This window comes from Artemia sp. Qi Xiang Cuo, chromosome 15 (assembly GCF_049724085.1).
Source record: "Artemia sp. Qi Xiang Cuo chromosome 15, ASM4972408v1, whole genome shotgun sequence".
NCBI lineage: Eukaryota > Metazoa > Arthropoda > Branchiopoda > Anostraca > Artemiidae > Artemia > Artemia sp. Qi Xiang Cuo.
In genome coordinates, this window is record NC_142808.1 from 33,211,037 (window position 1) to 33,232,806 (window position 21,770).

Consider the following 21,770-nt stretch of genomic DNA (forward strand, 5'->3'; position numbering starts at 1 on the left):
CTTAGAATTCCATCGACATCATCAATTTTTTCCACCAATCTTTGAATTGACGCATTAATTGAAAAATTGACCATGTTTTCTACGTATTATTTAAACTGGAGGGAAATTGAATGTCCCCGATTGTCCTGAAACTAGTTTTTCTTCTTCTTGAGAAATTGTTGTTTTTCATTACATGAATTTTGTAGTCGAGGACCAGGATAGATAGAGCACAGTCATTTTAGGAGCACTTAGAGCTATAGATTGGAAAACCTTTTGCCGCAATCATAACTGGTCTTCCTACGATAGCGACGATACAGATAAAGACCCGTAACAGAATCTTTCACACTTTCAAACTTTTGTCGAAAAAAGTGTCATATACGCCTTTTCGTTTTGGTAAGACTATATGTGAACATAAAATGAAGTTTCAGTTAAATTTTCGTTAGATAATCTTTATACATGTTAACCAACTAGAAGGGTTCAGTATACAAAATCAAGAATTTATAGTTTGGTTTAGTCTCGCTACTCTACGAAACCTTGCACACCCTTTCCTTTTTCAATCGAATAGCCCTCATTATCCGAAACTTGCAATGCAAAAACAAAGCTCTCGCACATTGGGAGTTGCTTTTTCTCTACTAGGCATAACAAGTAGGGATTATCAGGGCCGGATTGAAAGCTTTGATGCTTCTAGACCCAAGCGTTTTTGACGCTCCGTTTTTCCAAGATTTTCAGGGAAATCCACGAAAAATCGGGGATAGCGGAAGCACTGAAAAGGACACAACTGATGAGCCAATAGTAATGAATGAGAGAGGTGATACAGAACTCATAGCTGCCATTCTTTGGAGACATCTAATAGTTTGAAACTGGTCACGGAAATTCTATGTTGTTTTAAAATCACTTTTCTGTGAACAGGCAGCGCGGCGGCGGAGTTCATCTGGCACTTCGACGATAAGTCCCCGTAGTTCAGTTTTTGTTAAGAAGAAAAAATCATTCAGCGATAATTTATTGCGCCTTCTGGCAATGTGCGACCCTAGGCCCAGACCTACTGGGGCTATTGGTAAATCCTGGCCTGGGGGTTATAATAATGAGAGGATTGTATATAATAATGAGAGAAATTGAACATCAAACTATAAATAATAGTCTTGGTAAATGCATTTCTTGCATTCCTAAAATTTTACTTCTAAAAATTTAATTCTTTTAATTTCCAAATAACTACATTAATAATAATTGATATTTAAAATGTTAAAGTATTTTTTACAATTTCGAATTTGCATTAAAAAAAAGGAAAGCAGCTCAAAGTACAGCAAATTCAGTTCAATGAATATCAAATTGACCAGATAGAAGCAAAGCAATGTTTTTCTCTCTCCTTTCTTTTTATTTAACAAAGGGGTAGAATAGGAACAGTCCCGAAAATCATTGCTATTTCCCAACCCTTACACTTCCATATCTCCATATTAACTGTAGAAGTTCTGGTTTTATTGCCTTTAATATAATCCTCATGCTAGTCAGCAAGGAGACTAGACTCAGTACTGGATTACGAAATATATTATACCGTTTTAAACAAACATAACATCCATTTAAGAACCAGCTCTGTAAACAAGCTATAAATTATGAAGCGAGGTTAACAGCTATACGAGGTTAGCTATTGATGATGTTTTCAAACTCAGCGGTCAGAGGTGACTTTGCTCGCTTATAATTCACTACCAGTTCCATTTTTGTCTCGAATGATCGATTAAATCAGGAATTGGATCAGATACAAAAAACTGAGATAGAAACTACGTTAGTTTCACCATATTCTCTGTTCTAAACAACTCAAGAATAAGACCGCCAGGGTAACCTGTTCTTAGCAAAAGGCCGAGGATGCAGATATTAATTTAAATCAAGATTTCCAGTAATGTATTAATGAAGACAAAGTAGCTGTGTTGGTAGTGATATAGTTAACATCCTGATAAGTACAATATGGGCTTAAGTTGGTTCATTTTCATGACTGTAGTGAGTTTTTCAAGTGCAGCTAGAATAGTAGCTTTTTCATGTAGTGGAACCCCTAGTCACAAGTATGTTGCTGAGCCTTTATTCGAACTATTAGTTAAAAAAGGCCACGACGTGACAGTAGTAACATCATTTCCAGCTCGTTCTGTGCCCCCATTTAAGGAAATCAACATTGGAATGCAACTTAATGCTGTGTTTGACTCATACCTGACCAAACGACTAAAAAGTGAGTTTATAATACCAATTGAAGCGATGGTTGAAACATTTCCAAAGTTACTAAGGGAAGGTTTTGAGAAAACTTGGAATAATCCCGATTTCCAACAACTACTCAATAGTACAGTAGACTTAGTTATCATTGACTCGGTGCTTAACGAGTTCGCACTAGGATTTGTACACCTATGGGACACAAAATTAGTGTATTTAGCAAGTGTGCCCAACGTGCACCATAACTTCCACGCAGTAGGACAACAATTCGACTACTCACTATATTCATTCATGACAACAACCAAAAGCCCACCTTTCGGTTTTTTTGATCGAGTTCAACAATTTGTTTTCGGAGAAATGGCTAGAGCCTTCAGACAGAGAGACATTAAGAAAGTTGAAAAAATGCTAGGTGAGCATGTACCAGGTGTGCCTCCATTTTTGGAGATAGAAAGAGAAAGAACCGCCCTTATCCTGGGCAACTTTGACGATATAATCACGGAACCTCACCCAATACCACCGAATTATGTTAAAATCGGAGCTATGACATGCAAGCCTCCAAAACCTCTCCCTAAGGTATGAGCTTTTCTTGCTTATTCCACGCTCGGTTAAAAAAAACTCCTAAGATTCAAACTGCTAAATGAGACAAAGAACAAGCTAGAAAGAATGGAAGAGAGAGAGAGAGAGAGAGAGAGAGAGAGAGAGAGAGAGAGAGAGAGAGAGAGAGAGAGAGAGAGAGAGAGAGAGAGAGAGAGAGAGAGAGAGAGAGAGAGAGAGAGAGAGAGAGAGAGAGAGAGAGAGAGAGAGAGAGAGAGAGAGAGAGAGAGAGAGAGAGAGAGAGAGAGAGAGAGAGAGAGAGAGAGAGATGGAGAGAAGGAAAGGGCGTGAGAGAGAGAGAGGGGGAGAGGGAGAGTGAGTGTGAGAGAGAAAGGGACAAGCTGTACTCTCAAATTTTGGCGCTAATCGTTAACAAAAATTAAAATTTATAGTACAAAGATCTCAAACTAAAGACTCAAAGAACGCAACCATGGCATCAATTAGGGAGGCAGAGAGAGGAGGGCAGTTGCCGCCCTAGATTTTGAAATACCGTTTTTTGCACTTTCATTAACAAACAAAAAAAGACAAAAATACCCCCCCCCCACCCACACACACACACGATTCTTAAAATAAACAATTTAAAAAATCCTTGTCCTTTTCCTACAATTTCAGGAATTGGCGTTATTTAACATGACATGCAAAGGGAACATGACTTGCAAAGGCTAAATTCTGAGATTACTTCAATCCGTCTAAAGCTGTTTCTTCATTCTACCCTTGTAGTAAAATGAATAGAAATTATTTATACGGAAGAAAATTTACAAGTGATTTTAAATGCACGAAAATATTTTTGAATTTTTCTATGACTGTTCTCTGAATTCAGTCGCTATTTTAGCCTCAGTATATATTCAAGTGACTTCAGATTCGTGACCACCCCTAATTATAAGGAACAGTTGGATAAGTATTGGCACAAAAAGACAAAAAAAAATCTTTTATTCTTCCTTGGGCATCATATACATCCTACTTATGCATTTACTGAAGGCGTGAAAGCAGGCAGTTTTTAGGTGGTAAACAAAAAAAAAGAGGAAACAAAATAGCTATGTATCTTTACTGTCGATAAACAAAAAAAGGATGTTTATTCGTAATTTATCTTTAGAATATAGTAGATGTCTACTCAAATTACAGGGAATTCCAACTACAGCTTTTTTTTTTCGAGCTTTGAAAATTTGCATATTTAGGCTACTGGATAATTGACAAACGGAAGTTTTTAAGAATACTAAACTGCATTAATGTTTATTATTTTTGTAGTAATTTCCCATCCTTATTTGGCAGTCTTTTTTTGGGAAAAAAAGCAAACAAAAACAACACAACAATATATATAGTTGTCCAAAACGATGAGGGCTTGGAAGCCACAACTGCCAAGTTCCTACTTGACGACCTGGGTGAGAGTTCATGTGTTTTCTCATTAAATAGGTTTTTTGGTTGAAATTAAAATATTTTAATAGAAGTTTCCATTTTTGGGTGGCAGTTATATCATTATTAAATAAATTTGCGGTATTTTAGTAGTCAAAACCCAAAGTATTGTCATCACAAAACTTCTTGATACCGTCGAACTAATAGGAAAGATGAATGTTATTTTTGAAAGTATTAATAAAAAAAAAACTTCAAATAATGAATAATCTTCAAATAAGAGTAAAATAATCTTCCAAGCGTAAAACTACCACGGATCATTATCTATAGGTAAATTAAACTCAAAAGGAACAGAAATCACAGGCAGGGCAATAGCTCTGCCTAAGCAAATAGTGAAGCTGGCACAATGTATTTTTTTTTTTGGTCTTAGACCAGGGCACCTCGTATAGGAGGAGTTGTCGTAGAAACTTCAAAAAGGGCTCTTTCGATTGGAAATTGAAAAGACTAGTGCCCTTTTTAATAGTCAAAAGTGATTGGAGGACAACTAACCCCCCTCCCGCGCGCACCAATTCCCCAAACACATCCAATCAAAATTTCGAGATAACCATTTTCTTAAGCGTAGTTAAAAGATCCGGGAATTATGTCTTTGAGGATGACAACCCTCTCTCACAGCCCGCAGGGCAAGGGTTGTAAGTTCAAAAATGCCTCATTCCATTGGAAGTTCGTAGAGTTAGTGCCCTTTTTAATAGTCAAACGTGACCGGAGGGCAAATGCCCCCTCCCGACGGCCATCATTTCCCAAAACACTTCCGATCAATATTTTGATATAGCCATTTTGTTTAACGTAACTGAAAAGTTCGGAAACTATGTCTTTGAGGATGACTCCCCCCCCCCTAACAGCCCTCAGGGCAAGGGTTGTAATTTATGCCCTAGGATATAAGGTTTTTATAGAAAGCTTCGTCGTAGAAACTTCAAAAAGAGTTCATTCGATTGGAAATTGAGAGGACTAGTGCTCCTTTTAATAGTAGAAAGTGTGAGGACAGCAAATGTCCTCACCCCCATTATTTCCCCAGAAACTTCCGATCAAAATTTGGAGATAACCATTTTATTCAACGTAGTTGAAAGGTCCGGAAATTATGTCTTTGAGAATGACAACTTCCACCCCCCCCCATAGAAAGCGTGGACATTTAAACTTCGGAGGGGGCTTATTGGATTGGTAATTAGAAGCTCTAGTGCCCTCTTTAAGAGTCATAGTGATCGGAGGGCAGCTACCCCCCCCCCCTAGACACACGTCGTATTTTCCCAAAATACATCTAATAGAAATTTTGAGATAGCCATTCTATTTAAAATAGTGCTTATATCGTATAACAAGGCTTTTGGGGTTGAAACAAACCCTCAGAGTCAGGGGGCAAGGGTTATAAGCTATACCCCGTGGGCATTTAAGGTTTTTACGGAAGGGATGGTTGTATAGATTATAGAAGAGGCTCACTTGGTTGAAAACTGGAAGTCCTAGTTCCCTTTTAAGAGTCAAAAGTGATTGAGGGCAGCTAACCCCCCCCCCCCACGACTATCCCTCTTTTCACCAAACGAATTTAATTGATATTGTGAGGTAGTAATTTCGCTCAAAATAGTCCAAAGAACATATAACAATGCTTCTACGGTTGAAACAACCACCCAGTGCCCTGGGGACAGGGTAGAAAGTCATGCCCTGGGGGCATACAAGATTTTTATGGAATGGATGGTCGTATAAAATTCAGGTTGTGCTCATTTGATTCGAAATTGGAAGTTATAGTGTCCTTTTTTAAGAGTCAACAGTGATTTGAAAGCAACCAGCCTCCCCCCCCTCCACGCTCAGCATAATCCCCCCCTTCCACGCTCATCATAATCCCAAAGACATACAATCAAAATTTGGGGATAGCAATTTCGTTCATTGTAATTGGAGGGTCCGAAAACTATATATTTGAGGAAAACAACACCCGCCCTCACATCACTCAGGGTAAGGGCTGTGAGTTAATGCAGTGCTGATTGATTTTAAAACTAAAGATCACTATCTCGTAGAGTCTAGGATTAGTTTAAAGCTGAAATTTCAGAAGAGTAACTACCTTCTGGGAAGCTATGACGTTGGTGGACTCCAGGATGAGAATTGGAGAGAAACATTCCAGGAACAGTTGAATACTAAACAGCAGAGTTTAAAATTTGAAAATGTAGAAGATAGATGGAATAATTTTAGAAAAATAATTTGTGAAGTTTCTGATGGTGTCTTATGGAAGACAGCATAAACCCAGTATGGAATATTAGTTAAAATGCTTTATGTTTAATAGAGAGAAGAGGCTTGTACAAGAATTATCTGGGTGATAGGTCATATGAAAATAAAACGAATGTAAAGAAAGTGGAGAAAGTATTAAAATATGAACTAAGGAGATGTGAAGTGGGGGCCATGGATAAAATTGCCGAAGAATCTGGAAGATGTAGCTAGATGGCACAATAGTAAAATATTGTACTGGCATGTTAATAAATTAATAGGGAGTGGTCAATCTGGACTTGTCCCAGTTAAACATAGGAACGGGGCCACAATTAATGATAAGGAAGAGTTCTAGAGAGATTGGCAGAACATTTTGAGAATGTGCTAAACCGGGATAGAATTATAGGAAAAGATATGGAGGAAAATGAAAAAGTTTGTGACAACTTGGATGGGAAGGGAGATTTATTTTGTGAGGAAGAATTAGTGATAGTATTAAAGGGATTAAAAGATAATAAGGCCCCAGGCATGGGCATAGGCGGCATATTGTCTAGGGGGGGCAGTTGATAGTGTGATGGAGGGCGTTTTATCAACTGCTTTTCCAACCATTTGCTTTTCCAGCCATATCTAATGTAAATTTGAAGGTCTAGGGGGGCAGCTACCCCCCTGCCACTCCCTCCCTACGCCCATGGCCCCAGCTGCTGATAGTGTAGTAAATGAGCTTCTTAAATATGGTGAATATGACGTTTGAAATAAGTTACTGAAGATTATAAATACGATTTTTGAAAAAAGGGGAAGTACTTAGCGATTTTAGGAAAACCCTATTAATTATTTGTATGAGAAAGGTTATAAAAGTGAATGTGGATAAGAAAGGTGATAAAGTGAAGGTGGATAAGAAAGGTGATAAAGTGAATGTAGTAATTACAGAGAGATTAGCAAATTACATAGTATGATGATACTTTTTAGACTTACAGATGCTGTGAAAAATATTTTAAAAGAAGAAAAGTGCGGTTTTAGGAAGATTAGAGGATGTGTCGACCAAAATTTCACATTTAGGTTAATAATTGAGAAGTGCCTTAGTTATCAAACACCTTTAGTCCTCATTTTTGTATATTATGAGCAAGCGTTCGATTCAGCTGACAAAACAGCTTTAGCGAAGGTCTTATCCTTATTCGAGAATAACTCTGCTGCAGTTAAGCTAAGAAATAAGGTTAGTAGCTGGTTTCTATTAAATCAGGAGTTAAACAGGGTTGTGTTCTATCCCCATTTATATGGATCATTTTGGAAGTCTTTGTCCTAAGGAACACAGGGTAGGCAATAGGAGAACACGGAATCAAATGAGGAAGAAAAACTTTCCTGGACTTAGATTATAATGATGATTTAAGCACCTAGATAAAAGTGTAAGCAAAATGAAATGAGAGGTTTTGCGAGTTCATAGTGCTAGAACAGGTTTGAAAATTAATGTTAGGTAGGCTAAGTCGCTAAGGCTAGGAATAGTGAAGATGAAAAGGTGATTTTGGGTAACGAAAAGATCGATCAAGTAAACAGCTTCACTTACCTTGGCAGTATTATTAGTAAAGACGGTGGGTGGGTGCAGAGAAAATGTTAAACGTAGAGTAGCGTAGGCACAGGGTGTTTTTCCACTGTTGAAAAAAAAACTTTGGGAGAATACGGAGATAAGTATATAAATCAAGATTAAAATATTGGAAGCTACAGTGATGACAGTGGACAAATATGATTCTGAAGTATGGACGCTCCGAAAAACGGAGGAAGATTTGCTATGTGTTTTCCAGATAAATAGCCTACAAATTGCCATTTTGGCCAACCGTCTAGGGCTAAACGGAAAGCAGGTCATCCTCAGTTGGGATGGGAGGATGTCGTAAGGAAAAATTGAGAGGAAATGGGAAAGCGTGTAAAGAGGGAGGCTTGAATAGATTGGGATGGAGGATGAGCATGCGGAAGTGTGTTAACCACAGGCGGCTTGGTGATGCGGTGAGTTGTTGGTATTAGTAGTAGTAGTAAATGTCTTAAAAAAACGTCTGTAGAATAGGGAGATATCATGAAAATGTGTTCAATAAAAGGAAATCTCAGTTTAAAGATTAAATGAAAGTGTTTCACTTATAATAATAATAATAATTTATTTATTACCCACTATGACCAAAAAGATGTGGAGTACATGAAGAACAAAAAAAAAAAAAAAAAAATAAACTTGCATACTTTACATTTATTTATATAAAACGACGTAAATTATGGTGCGCAGTAAGACCTGCAGATTCCGACAGCTCTCCCGCAAACACAGTCACTTTTTCCCGTAAATGAATTAAAAAAAATTTCCGAAAAATAACTTTTCAAAGAAAAGTAAAGGCCATTTTAAATTTAAGGTCAGAAGATACAAATACCTGTTAAAATTCAAACTCAAAACGACTAGAAATCATAGGCAGCGCGATAGCGCTGCCTAAGTAAACAACGATGTGGGCACAATGTATTATTTATTTTTCTTCTTTCTCCATACCCGGGTACTTCGTATCGTAGGAGTTGTCCTAAAAACTTCAAAAAGGGCTCATTCGATTGGAAATTGGAGTGGCTAGTGACATTTTTAATAGTCGAAAGTGATTGAAGGGCAACTAGCCCCACCCCCCACGCCCATCATTCCCCCTAACACATCCAATCAAAATTTTGAGATAGTCATTTTGTTCACCGTAGGTGATTTCCAAATAGAAATATTTTTGAGGAGGATACTCCCCCACAACCCTCGGGGCAAGGGTTTTAAGTTATGATCTGGGGGCATATAAGGTTTTTATAGAAGGCGTTCTCGTAGAAACTTCAAAAAAAGCTCATTCGATTGGAAATTCAAAGGGCTAGTGCTCTTTTTAATAGTCAAAAGAGATTGGAGGGCAACTAGCCCCCCCCCCCACGCCCATCATTCCTCCAAACACATCCAATCAGAATTTTTAGATAGCCATTTTGTTCAGCGTAGTTGATTCCCAGATAGAAAATATATTTTTGAGGAGGAAACTCCCCCACAACCCTCGGGGCAAGGGTATTAAGTTATGCCCTGATGGTTTATGAGAACGATGTTGGTACAATGTATCATTTATTATTTTTATCCTTTAGATCAGGGCACTTTGTATCAAAGAAGTTGTCGTAGAAACTTCGAAAAGGGCTCATTCAATTGGAAATTGGAGTGGCTTTTGCCCTTTTTAATACTAGAAAGTGATTGGAATGCAACAAAAACCCCATCCACGCCCCCCATTTCCCGAAACACATCCAAGCAAAATTTTGAGATAGCCATTTTGTTCAGCGTAGTTGATTTCCAGATAGAAATTATGTTTTTGAGGAGGAAACTCCCCCACAGCGTTCAGGGCAAGGGTTTTAAGTTATGCCCTGGGGGCATATAAGGTTTTTATAGAAGGCGTTGTCGTAGAAATTTAAAAAAGGCTCATTCGATTGGTAATTCAAAGGGCTAGTGCCCTTTTTATTATTTAAAAGTGATTGGAGGGCAACTAGCCCCCCCCACGCCCATCACTCCTACAAACACATCCAATCAAAATTTTGAAATAGCCATTTTGTTCAGCGTAGTTGATTTCCAGATAGAAATTATTTTTTTGAGGAGGACACTCCCCCGAAGCCTTCAGGCCAAGGGTTTTAAGTTATGTCATGGGGGCATATAAGGTTTTTATAGAAGGCGTTGCCGTAGAAACTTCAAAAAAGGCTCATTCGATTGGAAATTCAAAGGGCTAGTGCCCTTTTTAATAGTCGAAAGTGATTGGAGGGCAACTAACCTCCTTCTCACACCCACTTTTTCCCCAAACACATCCAATCAAAAGTTGAGATAGCTATTTTATTCAACGTAGTTTTAAGCTCTGGAAATTAGGTCTTTGAGGATGACAAACCCCTCACAGCCCTCAGGACGAGGGTTGTAAGTTATGTCCTGGAGGCATATAAAGTTTTTATAGAACTCGTTGTCGTAGATACTTCAAAAAGGGCTCATTCAATTAGCAATTGAAATGACTAGTGCCCTTTTTAATAGTCGAAAGTAATTGGAAGGGAACTATCACCACTTTTACGCCCATCATTACCCCAAACACATCCAATCAAAATTTTGAAATAGCCATTTTGTTCCACACAGTTAAAGTTCAGGAAATTATACCTTTGAGCAGGACACTCCCTCCACAGTCTTCAGGGCAAGGGTTACAAGTTATGACCTGGAGGCATATAAGTTTTTATTGAAATCTTTGTCGTAGAAACTTGAAAAAGGGCTCATTCGATTAGATATTCAAAGGTCTAGTTCCCTTTTTAATAGTCGAAAGTGATTTGAGGGCAACTAGCCCCCCTATCTCACCCACCTTTTCCCCAAACACATCCAATAAAGATTTTTAGATAGCCATTTTGTTCAGTGTTGTGTATTTCCAGATAGAAATTTTGTTTTTGAGGAGGACACTCTCCCACAACCCTCAGGGCAAGGGTTGTCATTCATGCCCAGGGGGCATATAAGGTTTTTATAAAACGCATCGTCGTAGAAACTTCAAAAGGGCTCATTCGATTGGAAATTGAAATGGCTAGTGCCCTTTTTAATAGACGAAAGTGATTGGAAGGCAACTAACACCCCTTCCACGCCCACCATTTCCCCAATCATATCCAATTAAAATTTTGCGATAACCTTTTTGTTCCACGCAGTTTAAAGTTCGGGAAATTATACATTTGAGCAGGACACTCCCCCCACAGTCTTCAGGGCAAGGGCTATAAGTTATGCCCTGGGGGCATATAAGGTCTTTATTGAAATCTTTGTCGTAGAAACTTGAATAAGGACTCATTCGATTGAAAATTCAAAGGGCTAGTGCCCTTTTTAATAGATGAAAGTGATTTGAGGGCAACTAACCCCCCTCTCACGCCCACCTTTTCCCCAAACACATCCAATCAAAATTTTTAAATAGCCATTTTATTCAACGTAGTTGAAAGTTTTGGAAATTAGGTCTTTAAGGATGAAAACCATCCCCCCACAACCCTCAGGGCAAGAGTTATAAGTTATACCCTGGGAGCAATGTAAGGTTTTACAGAAAGCGATATTGTAAAAACTTCAAAAAGGGCTCATCCAATTGGCAACTGAGAGGGTGAGAGTCCTTTTTAATAGTCGAAAGTGATTGAAGGTCAATTAACCCCCCTCTCATGCTCACCATTCACCCAAACACATTCAGTCAAATTTTTCAGATAGACATTCTGTTCAAAATTGTTGAAAGTTCTGGAAATTAGGTCTTTGAGGATGATAACCCCGTCAGAGCCCTCAGTGCAAGGGTTGTAAGTTATGCCCTGGGGGCATATAAGGTTTATATACAAAGTCGTTGTAGAAATTTCAAAAGGGGCTCATTTGATTGGAAATTGAAATTGCCCCTTTTAATAGTCAAAAGTGAGTGGAGAGTAATTAACCCCCCTCTCACGCCCACCATTTCCCAAAAAACATTCAATCAAAGTTTAGGAATAGTCATTTTGTTCATCATAGTTGAAAGCTCCGTAAATTATGCATTTAAGGATGACAAACATCCCAGAGCCCCCAGTGCCAAGGATTTAAGTTATGCCCGGAGGGCATATAAGGTTTTTAATGATAGAGTTGTCGTAAAAACTTCAAAAGGGGCTAATTCATTTGGAAATTGAGAGGGCTAGTGCCCTTTTTAATAAGGTGATTGTGATTGTGATTGAAGGGTAACTAATCCCCCTCTCACACCCACCATTCCCCCAAACACATCCAATCAAAATTTTCGGATAGCCATTTAGTTCAACGTAGAAGAAAGTTCTGGAAATTAGGTCTTTGAGGATGACAATCCCCCCCCCCCAGCCCTAAGGGCGAGGGTTTTAAGTTATCCCCTGGGGGCATATAAGTTTTTATTGAAAGCGTTGTCGTAGAAACTTCAGAAGGGGTCATTTGATTGGAAATTGAAAGTCTAGTGCCTTTTTTAATAGTTGAAAGTAATTGGAGAAAGACTAACGCCCCTCTCACGCCCACCATTTTCCCAGACACATCGAATCAAAATTTTGAGATAGCCATTTTGTTTAACGTAGTTGAAGGTTCTGGAAATTAGGTCTTAAAGGATGACAACCACCCTCAGAGCCCCTAGGGCTAGGGTTGTAATTTATGCCCTGGGGGCATATAAGGTGGTTTTTAGGAAGTGTTGTCGTAGAAACTCAAAAAGGGCTCATTTTGTTGGAAATCGAAAGGCCTAGTGCCCTTTTTAATAGTTTAAAGTAATTGGAAGGCTTGACATTTTTATAGTTAAGATCGATGTGGGTATAATGTATAGTTGTTGTTGTTTAGACCAGGGCACTTTGTATCGAAGGAGTCGTCGTAGGAACTTCGAAAAGGGCTCATTCGATTGAAAATAGAAACGGCTGATACCCTTTTTAATATTCGAAAGTGCTTTGAGGGAAACTAATCTCCCTACCACGCCCACCCACCCATTTGACTTTATGTTTAAAAACTAAATGTTGCCATAAGATTAAAATCAAAATGCACTGTGTTAATGCTAATTCTCAACAAGGCATCTCAGCAGTATCCCAAGAACGACTGAGGGTATTATGTTCAAACTTCCATGGCTGCTTCTGCTCCTAAAATTTAACCAAATCAAAATAGCGTAAGTGTATTCAAACTATCAAAGAACGTAAACAGATTTTTTGCGAATGGCATTAATTTTTCCATTTCAGGTCAACTAGAGGAGGTAGGAAACTAAAATAAACACTACTATTTGTGTCCAGATTTTTAAGAGGGTGTACGTTGTTAAAAATTGCTGAAAATGTTTCTCCAGCATACAAATAGCAGGACAAACTATAAATTCTTAAAAAAACGAAAAGAATTGAAGTATTATTTTCTTTTTCCCTGAAAAGACTACGTCAATATAAAACGAACAGAAATTAATTAAAAAAACCTTTCCCACGAAATAATTTTTTTAAAAAACAGTAAAGAACATTAAACAAAAAATAAGCAAAAATAAAATCAAATAATCTACGAAGCTTGAAACTACCACAAATCAGCATCAATAAATAAATGAAACCCAAAACGAACAGAAATTAAATAAACAATCGTAGGAAAAAATACAACAAGCAATAATATAAATGAATAAATAGATCGTAATGCTTAGGTTGAATATGAAAATCAAGTTTAAAACGAAAAAAAATATTTTGCTATTGAAGTATAAATGAAACTTAAAACAAACAGAAATGAAATGAACAATCAATGCAAACAAACCTTACAATAGATATTAATGTAAATGAACAAATTAATATTAAAACGAGTGATACTTAAATTAAATATAAAAATCAAGCTTAAAACGAACAAAAATCACTACAAACAAGAGTTTGGGTATCGCCTCCTTCTCTCACTGCAAAAGTCTAAAACCTACTGCGTCATTGGCGCTTTACTGAAAACCAATTTTACTACAAATATTTTTTTTTGTACTTAATATTGAAAATAAACATTAAAATCATAGTAAAATTTTGAACTGATGAGCTTTCAGCAATTAATATCATTATACATCAAATATTCAGTTTAATTTGTTAGTTCTTTCAAAAGTTGTTCAAGACGAATATAGTTTCACTACAAACAAGAGTTTGGATACTGCTCCCTTCCTTAACTGTAAATAAAAACTAAAAGCCTACTGCCTCATTGGCGCTTCACTGAAAACTAATTATATTACAAATTTTTCTTTTCCAGTTCTTACAACATTGAAAATAAAAATAAATATTACAGTGAGATACAGTCTTGAACTGATGGTCTTTCAACAACTAATATCATTATATATCAAATATTGAATTTGATGTTCTTTATATTTTCCAAGACTGTTCAAGACGCATAGAGTTTTCAGTAAAGCGCCAGTGACGCAGTAAGTTTTAGGCTTTTACAGTGCGAGAAGGAGGCGATACCCAAACTCTTATTTGTAGTGATTTTTGTTTGTTTGAAGCTTGATTTGCATATTCAATTTAAGTTTCACTCGTTTTTTTTTTTTTTTTAACTTACACAGATTTATTTATTCACTTACATTAACATCTATTGTATATTTTTTTGCATTGATTGTTTATTTAATTTCTGTTCGTTTTAAGTTTCATTTATACTTCAATAGGAAATTTTTTTTTTCGTTTTAAGCTCGATTTTCATATTCAATCTAAGCATTACTCGCTTTGAGATCTATTTATTCAATTATATTATTACTTGTTGTAAGTTTTTGCTATGATTGTTCATTTAATTTCTGTTCGTCTTGGGTTTCATTTATTCTTTAAGAGTAATTTCTGGTCGTTTTGAGTTTGAATTTTAAAAGGTATTTGTATCTGCTGAGCTTAAGTTTAAAATGGCCTTTTTAAGTTTAAAATGGCTTAAGTTTGGCTTGTAAGTATGGCTTGTAAGTATGGGTGTGAGATAAAATATCTGTAACTTTTGTATTATATGAAGTTTTATCAAAGATAACAGTTTTATTTCCTTTATCAGCTTTGGGAATAATGATATATGGATATTTTCTTAAATTTGTGAGAATCTGTGTTTCCTAATTTTTCGACCTTAAGGACCATAGAATGAAATCAAGAATATTCTTAACCACCTCTCCTCGAAGTAAATCTGGATTTTCCACAGCACCACGAGAACCAACTACCCGTTTAGTACGAAAGGAGCTAGGAATTTTGCAAACTGAAAGACTTATTACTCCACAAATGTATAAATTATTTTACCCTAAAGGTTAGTAGAAGTGACCCTATTGATACGGAACGAACTCCATATATGGGCATAGAGTCATTAGGGAGAACACGATGTTAATGGGGTCAATGACCTCTTAGAAAGGCCTCAGGAGGTCCGAACGAACTCCTTATATGGGCATAGCCTCCCTAGGGAGAATGATTGCGTAATCGGTCAATGACCTCTTTTTCCAAGGTCGATTTATTTGATGTTTCTATGTGTAATAACTCCGGAACGAAGGTTGCACATGCGCAACAACAACAACATCGACCTTGACATTCGCTGAGAGCGTGCCAAAAACAACAACAACAACATCGACCTTGACATTCGCTGAGAGCGTGCACTTACAACAACAACAACATCGACCTTGGAACACCTGTGCTGTCGACCTCAATTCACCTTTCGTGAATCAATAATTCCCCTTAGAAACAACAAATTAATTCCCCTTTCTTGACAGGTCAATCAACCAATGACATCATCTGTCAGACTTTAAAGATTTTCGCCTAGAAGCGATTCTCCAGGAATAGATCCAAGTCATTAATGTCATTGCCTCGGAAACAACTCTTTTGGTCGAACTCCAAAGGATATTAATAACCAAAGACCATGGAAACAATTCTCCAAGAAACATCTTAGCGATGAATTATTTTAGCGCGGGAATCAGGTTTCTTATTAATTTGAAATGCATTAGCGCAGAGATGCCAAAAACAAAAGGAACACGCTGAAATTACGTTTAGGGATTATTTGGGTGAAACCGTTTTAGACAGGCTATGGAACTATTTCGGCGAAACAGTTAGAGACATTTTGAAAGAAGATTTTAGGAAAAGTTTTAGAAGAGAATTTGAGGGTGAAACTCTGTGGTCGTTATAATACACAAGTTCCATTTGAACAGTGTTGTGAGGTCCTCTACCCCAACCCCAAAGGGTTCCGATCCCCCACCCCAACCCCGAAGGAAACCCCCGGTACTCAAAGGTCCCCCAAGCTTCCAAAGAGCCCCAGCCCCCCAAACGCCCTCCTCAGACCCTCAAAGGCCCTCCCCCGGACCTCAAAGGGCCCCCAAGCTCCCAAAGGGCCACCAGCGCCCCCAAAGGCCCACCCAGACCCCCAAAGGCCATCCCCGGGCCACCCAAAGGTCCATCGAGCTCCCAAAGGACCAACGGGGTCCCAAAGGCCATCCACCGGTCCCCAAATGTCCCCCAGCCCCCCGAACACCCTCCTCAGACCCTCAAAGGCCCTCCCCCGGTCCTCAAAGGCCCCCCAAGCTCCCAAAGGGCCACCGGCACCCCCAAAGGCCCACCCAGACCCCCAAAGGCCATCCCCGGGCCACCCAAAGGTCCATCGAGCTCCCAAAGGACCAACGGGGTCCCAAAGGCCCTCCACCGGTCCCCAAATGTCCCCCAGGCCCCCAACTGCCCTCCTCAGACCCTCAAAGGCCCTCCTCTGGTCCTCAAAGGGCCCCCGGATCCCCAAACGCCCTCCCTGGGCCCCAAAGGTCCCCCCCGGTCCCCATACATGCACACAAAAACTTACACATGCACACGAAAACTTACATGCACACAAAAACTTACACACACACACATGAAAACTTACACACACACGCCAAAACTTACACACACAAAAACTTACACACATACACACAAAAAAACTTACACCCACACGCAAAAACTAACACACACACACACAAAATATTACACACACAAAAACTTACACACACACACACACACACACACAAAAACTAACACCCACACGCAAAAACTTACACACACACACACAAAAAATTACACACACACACACGAACACAAACGCACACACAAAAAAATAAACACACGCACACAAACTTACACACACACACAAAAACTTACACACACACACACACACGAAAAATAACTCACACACATTACAACATACACACACACACTCAAAAACTAACACACACACAAAAACTTACACACACACACACAAAAACTAACACAACCACACCAAAACTTACATGCACAAAAAAACATACATGCACACAAAAACTTCCACACACGCTCGAAAACTTACACGCACGCGCGAAAACTTAAACTCAAACATGAAAACTGACACACACACACAAAAACTTAAACACACAAACGAAAACTTACACACACACAACAAAACTTACACACACACAAAAACTCACACACAAACAAACAAAACAACACACACACACACACACACACACACACACACACACACACACACAAACACACACACACACACACACACACAAACAAACAAACAAACACAGAAAAACACACACACACAAAGACACACAAACACACACCTACACACACACACACACACACACACACACACACACACACACACACACACACACACACACACACACACACACACACACACACACACACACACACACACACACACACACACACACACACACACACACACACACACACACACACACACACACACACACACACACACACACACACACACACACACACACACACACACACACACACACACACACACACACACACACACACACACACACACACACACACACACACACACACACACACACACACACACACACACACACACACACACACACACACACACACACACACACACACACACACACACACACACACACACACACACACACACACACACACACACACACACACACACACACACACACACACACACACACACACACACACACACACACACACACACACACACACACACACACACACACACACACACACACACACACACACACACACACACACACACACAAAAACAAACAAACAAACACACACATACAAACACACACAAAAACAAAAAAACATACACACACACACACAAAAAACTTACACACACACACAAACACACAAAAACTTACAAACACACACAAAAAACTTACACAAAAATACAAAATATTAGACACACAAAAACTAACATAAACACACAAAAACTTACACCCACACGCAAAAACTTACATGCACACAAAAACCTACATGCACACACAAACGTACACACACAAAAACTTACACACACACAAAAAAACTTACACACACACACTAAAACTTACATGCACACAAAAACTTACATGCACACAAAAACTTTCACACACACACACACAAAAACTTACACATGCACATCTGTTGCGAAAACACACAAAAGTTAGAAAAAATACAAAATATTCCTTTATTACATCTGCAATACGGCTAAAAATGAAGAATTCATACACATTTTCAACTAGCTAAGGGTAAGTGTTTTAAATATGAGCCATTCTGGTGCTAAAACACACACACCTTATAATAAATACACCATGTTCCTTTATTACCTCTGCAAAAAGGCTAAAAATGAAGAATTCATACACATTTTCTACTAGCTAAGGGTAAGTGTATTAAATATGAACTATTCTGTTGCGAAAACACACAACATTTAGAAAAAATAAAAAATCTTAATTTATTACCTAGTCTATTAGGTTAATTTTTAATTATTCATAAAAAATTTCAACTAGATAAGGTTAATTTTTTTAAATCTGATAAATTCTTTTGATAAAAAACACAACATTTATAAATAATAAAAAATATTCATTTATTACCTCTACAATACGGCTAAACATGAAGAATTCATACACATTTTCAACTAGCTAAGGGTAAATGTTTTAAATATGAGCCATTCTGTTGCGAAAACACACAAAAGTTAGAAAAAATACAAAATATTCCTTTATTACCTCTGCAAAACGGCTAAAAATGAAGAATTCATACACATTTTCAACTAGCTAAGGGTAAGTGTTTTAAATATGAGCCATTCTGTTGCGAAAACACACAAAATTTAGAAAAAATACAAAATATTCCTTTATTACCTCTGAAAAACGGCTAAAAATGAAGAATTCATACACAATTACAACTAGCTAATGGTAAGTGTTTTATCTTTGAGCCACTCTGTTGCGAAAACACACAAAATTTAGAAAAAATTCAAAATAATCATTTATTAGCTCTTCAATTCGGCTAAAAGTGAAGACTTCATACACATTTTCAACTATCTAACGGTAAGTGTTCTAAATATGAGCCGTTATATTGCAAAAACACACAAAAGTTAGAGAATATTCAAAATTTTTCTATAGTAAGTCTGAAAAATGGCTAAAAATGAAGAATTCCTACACAATTTCAACTAGCTAAGGGTAAGTGTTTTAAATATGAGCCATTCTGTTCCGAAAACACACAAAAGTTAGAAAAAAATACAAAATATTCATTTATTACCTCTGTAATACGGGTAAAAATGAAGAATTCATATACATTTTCAACTAGCTAAGGGTAAGTGTTTTAAATATGAGCCGTTCTGTTGCGAAAACACACAAAAGTTAGAAAAAATACAAAATATTCATTTATTACCTCTGCAAAACGGCTAAAAATGAAGAATTCATACACATTTTCAACTAGCTAAGGGTAAGTGTTTTAAATTCGAGCCATTCTGTTGCGAAAACACACAAAAGTTAGAAAAAATTCAAAATATTCCTTTATTACCTCTGCAAAACGGGTAAAAATGAAGAATTCATACACATTTTCAACTAGCTAACGGTAAGTGTTTTAAATATGAGCCATTATGTTGCAAAAACACAAAAGTTAGAAAAAATACAAAATGTTCCATTATTACATCTGCAAAACGGCTGAAACTGAAGAATTCATAAACATTTTCACCTTGATAAGGGTAAGTGTCTTAAATATGATCCATTATGTTGCGAAAACACACAAAAGTTAGAAAAAATACACAATATTCCTTTATTACCTCTGCAAAACGGCTAAAAATGAAGAATTCATACACATTTTCAACTAGCTAAGAGTATATGTTATTAATATGAACCATTCTATTGCGAAAACACACAAAAGTTAGAAAAAATGCAAAATGTTCCTTTTTCACCTCTGCAATACGACTAAAAATGAAAAATTCATACACATTTTCAACTAGCTAAGGGTAAGTGTTTTAAATATGAGCCATTCTGTTGCGAAAACACACAAAAGTTAGAAAAAATACAAAATCATCCTTTATTACATCTGCAAAACGGCTAAAAATGAAGAATTCATACACATTTTCAACTAGCTAAGGGTAACTGTTTTAAATATGAGCCATTCTGTTGCGAAAACACACAAAAGTTAGAAAAAATGCAAAATGTTCATTTATAAGCTCTGCAATACGGCTAAAAATGAATACTTCATACACATATTCAACTAGCTACGGGTAAGTGTATTAAATATGAGCCATTCTGTTGCGAAAACACACAAAAGTTAGAGAAAATACAAAATAATTCTTTATTACCTCTGCAAAACGGCTAAAAATGAATAATTAATACACAATTTCAACTAGCTAAAGGGTAAATTTTTTAAATATGAGCCATTCTATTGCGAAAACACACAAAAGTTAGAAAAAATGCAATATGTTCCTTTATTACCTCTGCAATACGGCTAAAAATGAAGAATTCATACACATTTTCAACTAGCTAAGGGTAAGTGTTTTAAATATGAGCCATTCTATTGCGAAAACACACAAAAGATTGAAAAAATAAAAAATATTAAATTTTTACCTCGGCAATAATTCTATTTCTTATTATGTATTACAGTACTTATTCTATCTAAAGGTTAAATGTTTTATATTTCAGCCATTCTATTGCATAAACACACAAAAGTTAAACAAAATGTACAGTGATCCTAGTTTACCTATTCAATACGGTTAAAAATTAAGAATTCATACACATTTTCAACTAGCTAAAGGGTAAATGTTTTAAATATGAGCCATTCTATTGCGAAAACACACAAAAGTTTGAAAAAATGCAAAATATTCCTTTATTACCTCTGCACTACGGCTAAAAATGAAGAATTCATACACATTTTCAGTACCACGTCCTGACCCCCCTAATTGAAGGATATGAATCAGAACCATGGGAACGTAATTTCGTCGTATGTTGCTTATTTTCGTTAGAAAAAACACTGAAAAACCATATTAAGAGCTATATTTGTGAGTCTTTCACTGAAAATTCCTTTTTCATACCAAGTCCTGACCCCCCTAATTGAAGGATATGAATTAGAACCATGGGAGCGTATTTTCATCGTATTTTGCATTTCCCACAAGAGGACGCTTTTCGAGTAAAAGTAAAGAGCTACCAGACTAAACCAAAGATATGATGAAATAATAACGAATAATTGTTCAAACTTAAATTTTCTGTATTACGGGAATAGTTTATTTTCGAACCATTATATCTACCAAAGGTTCAATGCCTGAGTTAAACTAAGAGGTTTCAATTTCAGGAAAAAATTGTCATATTTTGCTTATTTTCGATGGAATACACACTGAAAAGACATATTATTGAACTCACATCAAACATTGCCGGGCTTGTATTTGAAGAACCTTCCATTATTTTCTATCTTGTCCTCTATTTTAGCATATACTGACTTTTAAAGCTTTTCAAAGCTCTTAAATATACTAACCTAACGGTTATTTATTTACAAAAATCGTGCAAACTGTTGATTTAGAACAATAATTACCTTTCTATATATCAATTAACACTCACTAGAATTGCCACTTTTCACTCGCGGAGAATGGTTTCAAAACAATACTTCTTACATCGCATAGACTACATGTCTCAAACGAGACATCTTCAATGCAGATTAATTAATTGTTACGTTCGATTTTGTTTTGGACATTGGAGAGCATCAAT

General features: G+C 37.0%; 2 protein-coding genes across 2 annotated transcripts in view; one reads left to right on the top strand and one right to left on the bottom strand.

Moving 5' to 3' along the window:
- Positions 1 to 21,770, bottom strand: part of LOC148943583 (F-box/LRR-repeat protein 5-like) — a 138,271-nt gene that overhangs the window by 14,217 nt on the left and 102,284 nt on the right. The gene's annotated exons all lie outside the window — the stretch shown is intronic.
- Positions 1,666 to 21,770, top strand: part of LOC148943584 (UDP-glycosyltransferase UGT5-like) — a 39,129-nt gene continuing 19,024 nt past the window's right edge. Inside the window, exon 1 of the mRNA XM_089100883.1 lies at positions 1,666 to 2,742. Within this exon, the coding sequence (XP_088957009.1) occupies positions 1,936 to 2,742 (807 nt within the window). The 5' untranslated portion in view covers positions 1,666 to 1,935. The remainder of the gene's footprint in view (positions 2,743 to 21,770) is intronic.